Source organism: Gadus chalcogrammus, chromosome 3 (genome assembly GCF_026213295.1).
Source record: "Gadus chalcogrammus isolate NIFS_2021 chromosome 3, NIFS_Gcha_1.0, whole genome shotgun sequence".
NCBI lineage: Eukaryota > Metazoa > Chordata > Actinopteri > Gadiformes > Gadidae > Gadus > Gadus chalcogrammus.
In genome coordinates this window covers 21304258-21317099 of record NC_079414.1, presented here as the reverse complement: position 1 = coordinate 21317099, position 12842 = coordinate 21304258, and the positions used below count along the sequence as shown (strand labels likewise).

At 53.8% G+C, this 12842-nt stretch overlaps 1 protein-coding gene across 2 annotated transcripts in view; it reads left to right on the top strand.

Annotated features, from left to right (window-relative positions):
* The window catches only part of LOC130379692 (spectrin beta chain, non-erythrocytic 1-like), a 33336-nt gene that overhangs the window by 13326 nt on the left and 7168 nt on the right, over positions 1-12842 (top strand). For both annotated transcript variants that reach the window (XM_056586683.1, XM_056586684.1), the window contains 20 exons: positions 85-197; positions 931-1118; positions 1452-1569; positions 1672-1830; positions 2102-2404; positions 2921-3074; positions 3439-4309; positions 4448-4585; positions 4839-4959; positions 5261-5476; positions 5604-6023; positions 6924-7126; positions 7561-7651; positions 7809-7955; positions 8324-8587; positions 9189-9413; positions 9680-9769; positions 10898-11173; positions 11753-11883; positions 12222-12426. In XM_056586683.1, coding sequence (XP_056442658.1) covers positions 85-197; positions 931-1118; positions 1452-1569; positions 1672-1830; positions 2102-2404; positions 2921-3074; positions 3439-4309; positions 4448-4585; positions 4839-4959; positions 5261-5476; positions 5604-6023; positions 6924-7126; positions 7561-7651; positions 7809-7955; positions 8324-8587; positions 9189-9413; positions 9680-9769; positions 10898-11173; positions 11753-11883; positions 12222-12426 — 4433 coding nt within the window. The remainder of the gene's footprint in view (positions 1-84; positions 198-930; positions 1119-1451; positions 1570-1671; positions 1831-2101; positions 2405-2920; positions 3075-3438; positions 4310-4447; positions 4586-4838; positions 4960-5260; positions 5477-5603; positions 6024-6923; positions 7127-7560; positions 7652-7808; positions 7956-8323; positions 8588-9188; positions 9414-9679; positions 9770-10897; positions 11174-11752; positions 11884-12221; positions 12427-12842) is intronic.

Genomic DNA, 12842 nt, shown 5'->3' with positions numbered 1-12842 from the left:
CTACTATACACACTAGTAGTAGTGTTATGATACTGTAGTAGTACTAGCACTACTTATATATAACTTCATGTTTTCTGTGTGCAGACATCAGCGTTGACCACCCAGACGAGAAGTCAGTCATCACCTACGTTGTCACTTACTACCACTACTTCTCAAAGATGAAGGCCCTGAAGGTCGAGGGGAAACGCATCGGAAAGGTACGCACAAGTACAACATAATGCTACACTATACTGTACACATTCAAGTATCACATAGTACTGCACTTTATGCATTCAAGTATCACTTTTTACTACACTATATGCATTCAAGTATCACATAGTACTACACTGTACGCATTCAAGTATCACACTATACTACACTGTATGCATTCAAGTGCCACATAATACCACCCCATACTCATTCACCCTTAGTACACACATTACACTTTACTAGTATGCATTCAGCCTTAGTGCACACATATTACTACACTAGTACCCATTCCCCCGAAGAACACGCATATTCCACTCTCCTAGCTTACTCTGCCTCTACTGCAGGGGTCACCAACCTTTCTGAACCGGAGAGCTACTTCATGGGTACTGAGTCTTACCAAGGGCACCCAGTTCTATACACTCTTCTGAAATAACAAATCTGCTCAGTTTGCCTTTAGTTATATATTACTATTAATGATTAATGAAACTCATCTATGTGAAGACATGTTAATTAATTAAGTCATGTTAATGATTTCTCAAAATAATAATCAACAATGACTTAAAAACGGTGGGAAAGAGTTGTTCAAGAATGAGTTGTGGTATTTTTAGAACAGGCCTGCGGGCGCTTCATGTGGTCCTTGCGGGCGCCATGGTGCCCGCGGGCACCGTGTTGGTGACCCCTGCTCTACTGGCTGCTATCCGCCACCTCTACTAACTGTGTCTGTCGCCCCCTGGTGGTCAGGTGCTGGACAACGCTCTGGAGTCCCAGAAGCTGATCGACAAGTATGAGTCTCTGTCCTCGGACCTGCTGGAGTGGATCGAACAGACCATTATAATCCTCAACAACCGCAAGTTCGCCAACGCTCTGACCGGTGTCCAGCAGCAACTACAGGCCTTCAACTCCTACCGGACGGTGGAGAAGCCCCCCAAGTAAGTGACACACACACACACACACACACACACACACACACACACACACACACACACACACACACACACACACACACACACACACACACACACACACACACACACACACACACACACAGTGTTGATGAGAAAATTATGATGAGAGATAAAGATGATGATGATGATGGCGGCGATGAGGGGATGGTGATGAAGATGAGAGAATGATTATGATGATGAGGTTGATGATGATGAGAGGTTAAAGATAAGGATGATGATGGTGATAAGAGGATGATGATGATGATGATGATAAGAGGATGATGATGATGATGATGATTGTGGTGGCGGTGGTCTCAGGTTCACAGAGAAGGGGAACTTGGAGGTCCTTCTGTTCACCATCCAGAGCCGGATGAGGGCCAACAACCAGAAGGTGTACACCCCCCGCGAGGGCAAGCTCATCTCTGACATCAACAAGGTGAGCCCCGACCCCTGACCCCTGACCCATGACCCCTGACCCCACAGCGGCTGCACTTGGATGCTGTGTAACAAAAGGTGACCGAATGCTGCGTTGTGATAGGCCTGGGAGCGTCTGGAGAAGGCGGAGCACGAGCGCGAGCTGGCTCTGAGGACGGAGCTGATTCGCCAGGAGAAACTGGAGCAGCTGGCGAGACGCTTCGACCGCAAGGCGGCCATGAGGGAGACCTGGCTGAGTGAGAACCAGAGACTAGTGTCACAGGTAAGACATGCACGCGCACACACACACACACACACACACACACACACACACACACACACACACACACACACACACACACACACACACACACACACACACACACACACACACACACACACACACACACACACACACACACACACACACACACACCCCCCCCACTGGGCCTGTATAGCTTTCTAACACCAATCATATTAATTCATAATTACCAGGAATCCTGTTGAATAATCAAACTACTCCTCTCTCCTCTCCCTAACCCTCTCTCCTCCAGGATAACTTTGGCGTGGACCTGCAGGCGGTGGAGGCCGCCACCAAGAAGCACGAGGCCATCGAGACGGACATCGCGGCGTACGAGGAGCGCGTGCAGGCGGTGGTGTCCGTGGCGCGGGAGCTGGAGGCGGAGTCGTACCACGACATCAAGCGCGTGACGGCCAGGAAGGACAACGTGCTGCGGCTGTGGGAGTACCTGCTAGAGCTGCTGAAGGCGCGCCGGCAGCGGCTGGAGCTCACCCTGGGCCTGCAGCACGTCTTCCAGGAGATGCTGCACATCATGGACTGGATGGACGAGATGAAGGTAGGGAGGGAGAGAGGGGAAGATATAGGGAGTGTAGGTAGAGAGGGGGAGATGAAGGAGAGAGGGAAAGATATAGGGAGAGTAGGGAGGGATGGAGGAAGAGGGGAGAGAGGGGGAGAGGAGGGAGAGATGTAGGGAGAGAGGAGAGAATTTTAGGGAGAGATGAAGGAGAGGAGAAAGGGGGAGATTAGGGGGAGATTTACGTAGAGTGGGGAGATGAGAGAGAGAGAGAGGGGGAGAGGAGAGAGGGGGATATGTACAGAGAGAGGTGAGATGAGAGAATTGAAGGGGGAGAGGGGGATAGTAGGGAGAGAGCGGATAGAGAGGGGGAGTTGTAGGGAAAATAGGAGGGATAGAAGAGAGGGGAGAGAGAGAGAGAGAGAGAGAGGTAGAGAGAGCCAGAGGTAGAGAGAGAGAGAGAATAGATGCGTCTAGCTCCCCGCTAGACGCAGGACTGGAAGGCGTAGGGTTGGGGGTGGAGGCGTCACGGATGACTCATTCTGCGTGTCTGTGCAGATGTTGCTGCTGTCCCAGGACTACGGGAAACACCTGCTGGGGGTGGAGGACCTTCTGCAGAAACACAGCCTGGTGGAGGCAGACATCTCCATCCAGTCCGACCGCGTCAAGGCAGTCAACTCCACCGCTCACAAGTTCTCCATCACTGGAGACGGTGAGGGCTCCACCTCCCTGACCTGACCTGGCTCTACCCTTAACCTAACTCACCAGACCTGACACTAACCGTACCCTAACCTGACTGTACTTATCCCTAACCTGACTTGACTTAACCTTGCAGGGCTGGACCGCCCCATCATATTTATTATTCATTATTGTTGTTTATGTTTTTAATGTGGTTTAATGTGGTTTCATTCTGTGCAAACGGACAATAAAGTACTATCTTATCTTATCTTATCTAACCTTACCCTAACCTGACCCTAATCAAACCTGCATTGACCTGACACTAACCTGACCTGACCCTCCCCACAACCTAACTTACCTGACCCTGACCCCTGACGGTGTGGCTCTCTGTGCTCCAGGCTACAAGCCCTGCGACCCCCAGGTCATCCAGGACCGCGTGGCCCACATGGAGTTCTGCTACCAGGAGCTGAGCCAGCTGGCCGGGGAGCGGCGCTGCCGTCTGGAGGAGTCGCGGCGCCTCTGGAGGTTCTTCTGGGAGATGGCGGAGGAGGAGGGCTGGATCCGGGAGAAGGAGCAGATCCTGTCGTCGTCGGAGCGCGGCAAGGACCTGACGGGGGCGCTGCGCCTGCTCCGGCAGCACCGCGCCCTGGAGGACGAGATGGCTGGCCGCTGGGCCCACCTCCAGCAGGGCCTGGCCGAGGGCCACCGGATGGTCGACGAGGGCCACTTCGCCGCCGCCAAGATCGGGGAGCGCGCCGAGGACCTCCGGGCGCAGTGGGCGGCGCTGCAGGCGCTGGCGGCCGAGCGCCGCCGCCGCCTGGACGAGGCGCTGGCCATGCACCAGTTCCAGACGGACGCCGACGACGTGGACGCCTGGACGCTGGACGCGCTGCGCATCGTGTCCAGCGGCGAGACGGGCCACGACGAGTTCTCCACGCTGGCGCTCGTGCGCAAGCACAAGGACGCGGCGGCCGAGGTGGACGGCTACCGGCCCGTCGTCGACGCCCTGCACGAGGCGGCGGCGGCGCTGCCCGCCGAGGAGGCGGGGTCGGATGAGGTGCGCGGCCGCCTGGCGGGCATGGAGGAGCGCTACCGGGAGGTGGTGGAGCTGACGCGGCTCAGGAAGCAGGCGCTGCAGGACGCCCTGGCGCTCTACAAGATGGTGAGCGAGGCGGAGGCCTGCGAGGCCTGGATCCAGGAGAAGGAGCAGTGGCTGGTCAGCATGGAGATCCCCGAGAGGCTGGAGGACCTGGAGGTGGTGCAGCACAGGTCCGTCTAGGGGGGAGGGGGGGGGGGGGCAGGGTGGAGGCCTGACCGACCATAGTGTCTAGATCGGATGTGATTCTCTTATCGTTAATATTTTTTCGGACGCGTTGATTGCTAACTGGCGGGTGGTCTCCGTGGCAGGTTTGAGAGCCTGGAGCCAGAGATGAACAGCCAGGCATCGCGCGTTGCCGTGGTCAACCAGATCGCTAGGCAACTGATCCACAACGGACATCCCGGCGAGAAGGACATCAAGGCCCAGCAGGACCAGCTGAACAACCGGTCGGTACCGCGGCTGGCATACATGTTGTATATGAGTCTGTTGCCTTGGCCTACTCAGGGGATGACAACACATGAGTCTGTTGCCTTGGCCTAATCAGGGGATGACAACACATGTTATATATGAGTCTGTCGCCTTGGCCTACTCCGATTTGGACAGGGTACTCTATAGCCTACAGTCACATGGCTGCAGTACCAGCTATATGTCCTTCTAGAAGCAGTCCCAGTAACAAACACCTCCCTTCCTGACCACCAGGTGGAGCCAGTTCAGGGACCTTGTGGACCAGAAGAAGGAATCCCTGAACTCAGCCCTGGGCGTCCAGAACTACCACCTGGACTGTAACGAGACCAAATCCTGGATCAGGGAGAAGACCAAGGTACTTATACTACTATATCTACTACTAATACTTCCTAATTTACTTTTAGTACTGGTGGCAGAATTACCACTTGGAATGCTACTACTGCTAACACTATTAAGATAAGTAGTATGTATACTAGTACTTCTATTAATGTCAATATTAATCCATCTAGAAGTTGTACTACTACATTCAATACCACTTCCACTATTACTGTTAGTACCACTACATTTACTAGGTCAGTAGTACCACTAGGTATGTAGTACCACTAGGTACCACTAGGTGCAGTACTCAGTAGTGCGCCCCCCCCCCCCCCCCCCAGGTGATCGAGTCCACCCAGGAGCTGGGGAACGACCTGGCCGGGGTGATGGCCCTTCAGAGGAAGCTGACGGGGATGGAGCGAGACCTGGCCGCCATCGAGGACAAGCTGGCCGGCCTTGGGAAGGAGGCGGAGCTTCTGGCGGAGCAGCACCCGGAGCAGGCGGGCGCCATCAGGGGGCGCCTGGTGGAGATCTCCTCCGTCTGGGACGAGATGAAGGTACGGTCGGGGTCCTGACCCCTAACCCCCACCGCCGGGGGGGGGGGGGCTTCGATACTGGGAAGGGAAACGTCGGTACGATGGGGCCAACGCTGTGGTCTCGTCCCCCCCCCTGTGTCTCCTCCAGGAAACTCTGAAGACCAGGGAGGAGTCTCTGGGCGAGGCGAGCAAGCTGCAGCAGTTCCTGCGCGAGCTGGACGACTTCCAGTCGTGGCTGTCGCGCACGCAGACGGCCATCGCGTCGGAGGACATGCCCAACACGCTGGGCGAGGCGGAGAAGCTGCTGGCGCAGCACGAGGGCATCAAGAACGAGATCCGCAACTACGAGGAGGACTACCAGAAGATGAGGGACATGGGCGAGATGGTGACGCAGGGGCAGACGGACGCCCAGTACATGTTCCTCCGCCAGAGGCTGCAGGCGCTGGACACCGGCTGGAACGAGCTGCACAAGATGTGGGAGAACCGGCAGAACCTGCTGTCCCAGTCGCACTCGTACCAGCTGTTCCTCCGAGACACCAAGCAGGCCGAGGCCTTCCTCAACAACCAGGTACCCCTAAACACAATACTGGTCTAGTACTACCAACACACACAATACTAACATAGTACTACCAACATATTGTAATACCACAAGCAGGCTGAGGCCTTCCTCAACAACCAGGTACCCCTAAACACAACACTGGTCTAGTACTACCAACAACACAATACTAACATAGTACCACCAACATACACAATGCTACCGTAGTACTACCAACGTATAGTAATACCACAAGCAGGCTGAGCCCTTCCTCAACAACCAGGTACCCCTAAATACAATACTGGTCTAGTACTACCAACACACACAATACTTACATAGAAGTACTACCAACATATAGTAATACCACAAGCAGGCTGAGGCCTTCCTCAACAACCAGGTACCCCTAAACACAACACTGGTCTAGTACTACCAACAACACAATACTAACATAGTACCACCAACATACACAATGCTACCGTAGTACTACCAACGTATAGTAATACCACAAGCAGGCTGAGCCCTTCCTCAACAACCAGGTACCCCTAAATACAATACTGGTCTAGTACTACCAACACACACAATACTTACATAGAAGTACTACCAACATATAGTAATACCACAAGCAGGCTGAGGCCTTCCTCAACAACCAGGTACCCCTATACACAATACTGGTCTAGTACTACCAACATACACAATGCTACCGTAGTACCACCAACATATAGTAATAGTACTCTAGTACTAACAACACACACAATACTACCAAAGTAATACCAACATACAAAGTACTACTATAGTACTACCAATATTACAACATACACAGCACAACTATAGTGCTATCGACATAGAAAATACTACCATAGTACTAATAACATACAAAATAAAGTGCTAACTGTGTGTGTGTGTGTGTGTGTGTGTCTGTGTGTCTGTGTGTAGGAGTACGTCCTGGCCCACACGGAGATGCCCAGCACGCTGCAGGCGGCTGAGGCCTCCATCAAGAGGCAGGAGGACTTCATGACCACCATGGACGCCAACGAGGAGAAGATCGTGGGCGTGGTCGAGGCCGGACGCCGCCTCGCCAGCGACGGCAACATCAACGCCGAGCGCATCCAGGAGAGAGTGGCCTCCATCGACGAGAGGTGAGCGCTGCGCTAGCTTAGGGTCAGCGCTACGCTAGCTTAGAGTTAGAGAATCCAGGAGAGAGTGGCCTCCATTGACGAGAGGTGAGCGCTACACTAGCTTAGGGTTAGCGCTGGGCTAGCTAAGATTTAGATGAACTCTTAACTGTGTTAACTAACTGTGTTGACTAACTGGTGGACTCTGCCTTACTGGTAGACTCTGCCTTACTGGTGGACTCTGCCTTACTGGTGGACTCTGCCTTACTGGTGGACTCTAGCTAACTGGTGGACTCTAGCTAACTGGTGGACTCTAGCTAACTGGTAGACTCTAGCTAACTGGTGGACTCTAGCTAACTGGTGGACTCTAGCTAACTGGGGGACTCTACCTAACTGGTTCTACTTAACTGGGTGACTATACCTAACCTGTCTACTCTACCTAACTAACCCGTCTCCAGGCACAAGAAGAACCGCGAGGCGGCGGTGGATCTGCTGATGAGACTGAAGGACAACAGAGACCTGCAGAAGTTCCTCCAGGACGGGCAGGAGGTGAACATACACACACACACACAAACAGACGGAAAAACAAAGACATTGCACACACACTCGCATTACACACACGTTATAATGTATATAACGTCTATGTAATAAATAATGTGTGCGTGTGTATAATATCATGTAACATGTGTATCATGTGTTTGTGCAGCTGTCTCTGTGGGTGAACGAGAAGATGCTGACGGCCCAGGACCTGACCTACGACGAGGCCAGGAACCTCCACAGCAAGTGGCTCAAACACCAGGCCTTCATGGCCGAGCTGCAGGCCAACAAGGAGTGGCTGGAGAAGATAGAGAAGGTATGGAGGGATGAGAGGGAGAGGAGGGATGAGAGGGAGAGGAGGGATGGAGGGATGGAGGGATGAGAGAGAGAGAGAGAGAGAGAGAGAGAGAGAGAGAGAGAGAGAGAGAGAGAGAGAGAGAGAGAGAGAGAGAGAGAGAGGAGAGAGAGAGAGAGAGAGAGAGAGAGAGAGAGAGAGAGAGAGAGAGAGAGAGAGAGAGAGAGAGAGAGAGAGAGTGTGTAGGGATAAGAGAGGAGAAGGGGGGGAGAGGGAGGGACAGAGAGTCTTCCCCATTTAAAGCTCCATATTTGGAAAGTTCAGAGGTCTGCCCTACGACCTTTCTGATTGGCTGATGTTCTGGCGCTCTGCCATCTGATTGGCTGCAGGACGGTAAGCTGCTGGTGTCTGAGAAGCCGGAGACTGAGGCGGTGGTCCAGGAGCAGCTGGGCACCCTGCAGACCATGTGGGCGGAGCTGGAGTCCACCACCCAGACCAAGGCCCAGTGTCTGTTTGACGCCAACAAGGCGGAGCTCTTCACCCAGAGCTGTACGGACCTGGACAAGTGGATGGGCGGCCTGGAGGGACAGATCCAGTCTGACGACTACGGCAAAGACCTCACCTCCGTCAACATCCTGCTGAAGAAACAGCAGGTCAGCTCACTTCCTGTCGAGCTTCACTTCCTGTCCAAGTACCAGAGCCTGGTTTAGATAAGATGTGCTTGTCTCCAGGTACCAGAGACTGATTTAGCTAAGATATACCTGTCTCCAGGTACCAGAGAATGGTTTAGTTACGATGTACCTTGTCTCCAGGTACCAGAGACTGGTTTATATTTCATTCATGTCGTTCATTCATTCAGACAGCTGGGGTCTAATCTTTGACGGATGTTGATTCGTCCCTCATGGTTAGATTCACAAACACTCATGTATCGAGAGCTAGTACTGATACCTAGTACTGATACCTAGTACTGATAGCTAGTACTGGTACCTAGTACTTTTACCCAGTACTTTTACCCAGTACTAATGCCCATTGCTCAGTACTGATACCTAGTTCCGGTACCTCGTACTAATGCCTAGTACTGATACCTAGAATAAAAGAAACTGGTCCTAATACATAGTACTAATACCTGGTACTGATACATTATACTGATACCTAGTACACCAGACTGTATTATCTACAAACAAGCTCAAGTCACCTGGACTAAAGTATTGTGAGTCTCTGACTATGTGTGTGTGTGTGTGTGTGTGTTTGTAGATGCTGGAGTCGCAGGTGGAGGTTCGCCAGAGGGAGGTGTTGGAGCTGCAGACGCAGGTGACTGCGCTGGGCCAGGAGGGCAACGACATGGTGGAGGTGGACGGGAGACGGCAGCTGGTGGCCAAGAAGTTCCAGGACCTGCTGGACCCTCTCAGGAAGAGGAAGGACTTCCTGGTGGCGTCGCGAGAGGTTCACCAGTTCAACAGGGACATGGAGGATGAGATCGTACGTAACACCTCTGTCCTCCCAGTCTCCACTGGTCTCAGCTACTCTTTGCGTTTGAGTGCTAAAAGATGAAGTTATAAAAGCCCTGAGGATGTGAAGACAATAGGCTAATTTAAATATATAAAAATATTGGTATCACTTAATAAATGACCAATAATGATGTTTTTTTTTTTATAAAGATTAACTTAAGTGTGTGCTTCCATGACGTTGTGTGTATGTAAGGTGTTTGTGTGTATAACCTGTGTGTATAACGTGTGTATTTGTAGCTGTGGATGGAGGAGAGGATGCCTCTCGCTACGTCTACTGACCACGGACACAACCTGCAGACGGTCCAACTGCTCATCAAGAAGAACCAGGTCTGTCTCTCTGTCTGCCTGTCCGTCTGCCTGTCTGTCAGTCTGCCTGTATGCCTGTCTGTCTGTCTTTATGAGGTTACTCTCGGGGCTGAATGTGGCGCCGCTTGTTTTAGAGAGGAGTGATCGAGGAGTGATGTGGGTTGAAAGAGGAGTGATGAGGGGTGATATAGCGTTATAGTGGAGTGCCTAAGCTGTGCTTTGTGGTCCAGACCCTGCAGAGGCTGATAGTGGGCTGATGGTGGGCTGATAGTCGGCTGATAGAGGGCTGATAGAGGGCTGATGGAGGGCTGATGGAGGGCTGATGGAGTGTTGATGGAGGGGTGATGGAGGGGTGATGGAGGGCTGATGGAGGGCTGATAGAGGGCTGATAGAGGGCTGATGGAGGGCTGATAGAGGGCTGATAGAGGGCTGATGGAGGGGTGATGGAGGGGTGATGGAGGGCTGATGGAGGGCTGATGGAGGGGTGATGGAGGGCTGATAGAGGGCTGATAGAGGGCTGATGGAGGGGTGATGGAGGGGTGATGGAGGGCTGATGGAGGGCTGATGGAGGGGTGATGGAGGGCTGATAGAGGGCTGATAGAGGGCTGATGGAGGGGTGATGGAGGGGTGATGGAGGGCTGATGGAGGGCTGATGGAGGGGTGATGGAGGGGTGATGGAGGGGTGATGGAGGGGTGATGGAGGGGTGATGGAGGGCTGATGGAGGGCTGATGGAGGGGTGATGGAGGGGTGATGGAGGGCTGATGGAGGGCTGATGGAGGGGTGATGGAGGGCTGATGGAGGGGTGATGGAGGGCTGATGGAGGGCTGATAGAGGGCTGATAGAGGGGTGATGGAGGGCTGATGGAGGGCTGATAGAGGGCTGATAGAGGGGTGATGGAGGGCTGATGGAGGGCTGATAGAGGGGTGATGGAGGGGTGATAGAGGGGTGATGGAGTGCTGATGGAGGGCTGATAGAGGGGTGATGGAGGGCTGATGGAGGGCTGATAGAGGGCTGATAGAGGGGTGATGGAGGGCTGATGGAGGGCTGATAGAGGGGTGATGGAGGGGTGATAGAGGGGTGATGGAGTGCTGATGGAGGGCTGATAGAGGGGTGATGGAGTGGTGTCTAAGCTGTGCTTTCCGGTCCAGACCCTGCAGAAGGAGCTCCAGGGTCACCAGCCGCGCATCGATGACATCATGGAGCGCAGCCGAAGCCTCCTGCAGGAGGAGTCCTCTGAGGGGGGCGTCCCCCAGCGGCTGAAGGAGCTGCAGGAGCTGTGGCGCCTCCTGCTGGAGGAGGTGGGTCGCCGTGACGACCGGCTCGGCCACGCCCACCAGGCCCAGCAGTACTACTTCGACGCGGCGGAGGCCGAGGCCTGGATGAGCGAACAGGAGCTCTACATGATGTCAGAGGAGAAGGCCAAGGTGAGCCCCCACCTACACCACCCTTCAGCTGCACCACCTCCTCCACCACTACCTCCACGCACACTCCACCACACTTCAGCCAGACCCCCGTAGCTCATCACCTACCAACACTCCACCACCCTTAAGCTACACCACCACCTCCACCACTGCCTCATCGCCTCAACACACACTCAATCAGCCTTTAGCTACACCACCACTAGCTCATAACCTCCATCACACTTTAGCTACACCACCACTACCTCCATCACCTCCACACACTCCACCACACTTCAGCCACACCCCCGTAGCTCATCACCTACCAACACTCCACCACCCTTAAGCTACACCACCACCTCCACCACTGCCTCATCGCCTCAACACACACTCAATCAGCCTTTAGCTACACCACCACTAGCTCATAACCTCCATCACACTTTAGCTACACCACCACTACCTCCATCACCTCCACACACTCCACAACCTTTAGCCACACCACTAACACCACAACTCCCAACAGCTACACCCCTTCTCCCCCTCCACCATCACAACAACGGTAATTCACTCGCTTGTGTGTGTGTGTGTGTGTGTGTGTGTGTGCAGGATGAGCAGAGCTCGGTTGCCATGGTGAAGAAGCACCAGATCGTGGAGCAGGCGGTGGAGGACTACGCAGACGCGGTCCACCTGCTGTCCCAGACCAGCAGGGGCCTGGTGGCCCAGGGACACCCCGAGAGGTCAGAGGTCCACACACGCACACACGCACACACGCACGCACGCAAGCACACACACACACACACACACACACACACACACACACACACACACACACACACACACACACACACACACACACACACACACACACACACACACACACGTACACACACACACACACACACACACGTACACGTACACGTACACGTACACACACACACACACACACACACACACGTATATGTGCACACTCACTCACTCACAATGTATTTTTTCTCCTTTGCTCCATTCTGCTCGCATCTGCTTGTGTGTGTGTGTGTGTGTGTGTGTGAACCTGTGTGTGTTTACGTGTGTGTAGTGAGCGTATGGGCATGCGTCAGTCCCAGGTGGACAAGCTGTACGCGGGGCTGAAGGACCTGTCCGAGGAGCGGCGGGGGAAGCTGGACGAGCGCTTCCGCCTCTTCCAGCTGAACCGTGAGGTGGACGACCTGGAGCAGTGGGTCGCCGAGAGAGAGGTGGTCGCCGGCTCCCACGAGCTGGGCCAGGACTACGAGCACGTCACCGTAAGTCCAGCCGGCCCAGCCCGTAGCCTAGCATGTAGCCTAGCATGTCACCGTAGGAACCAGCTAGCCTAGCCTGTAAACTAGCATTTCACTGTAGGTCCAGCTAGCCTAGCCCGAAGCCTTGCCCGTCACCGTAGGTCCAGTTAGCCTAGCATGTAGCCTAGCCGTAGCTTAGCTTGTCACAGTAGGTCCAGCTAGCCCATAGACTAGCACGTCACAGTCGCTCCAGCTGGCCGAGCCTGTAGCCTAGCACATAGCCTAGCATGCAACCGAAGGTCTAGCTAGCCTAGCCAGTAGCCTATCATGTAGCCTAGTATGTCACTGTAGGTGCATATATATTAGCATGTAGCCTAGAATGTAGCATGGCTGGTCACTCTATGCAGATCTCATATTACTAGTGATGCTAGCACCTCTTA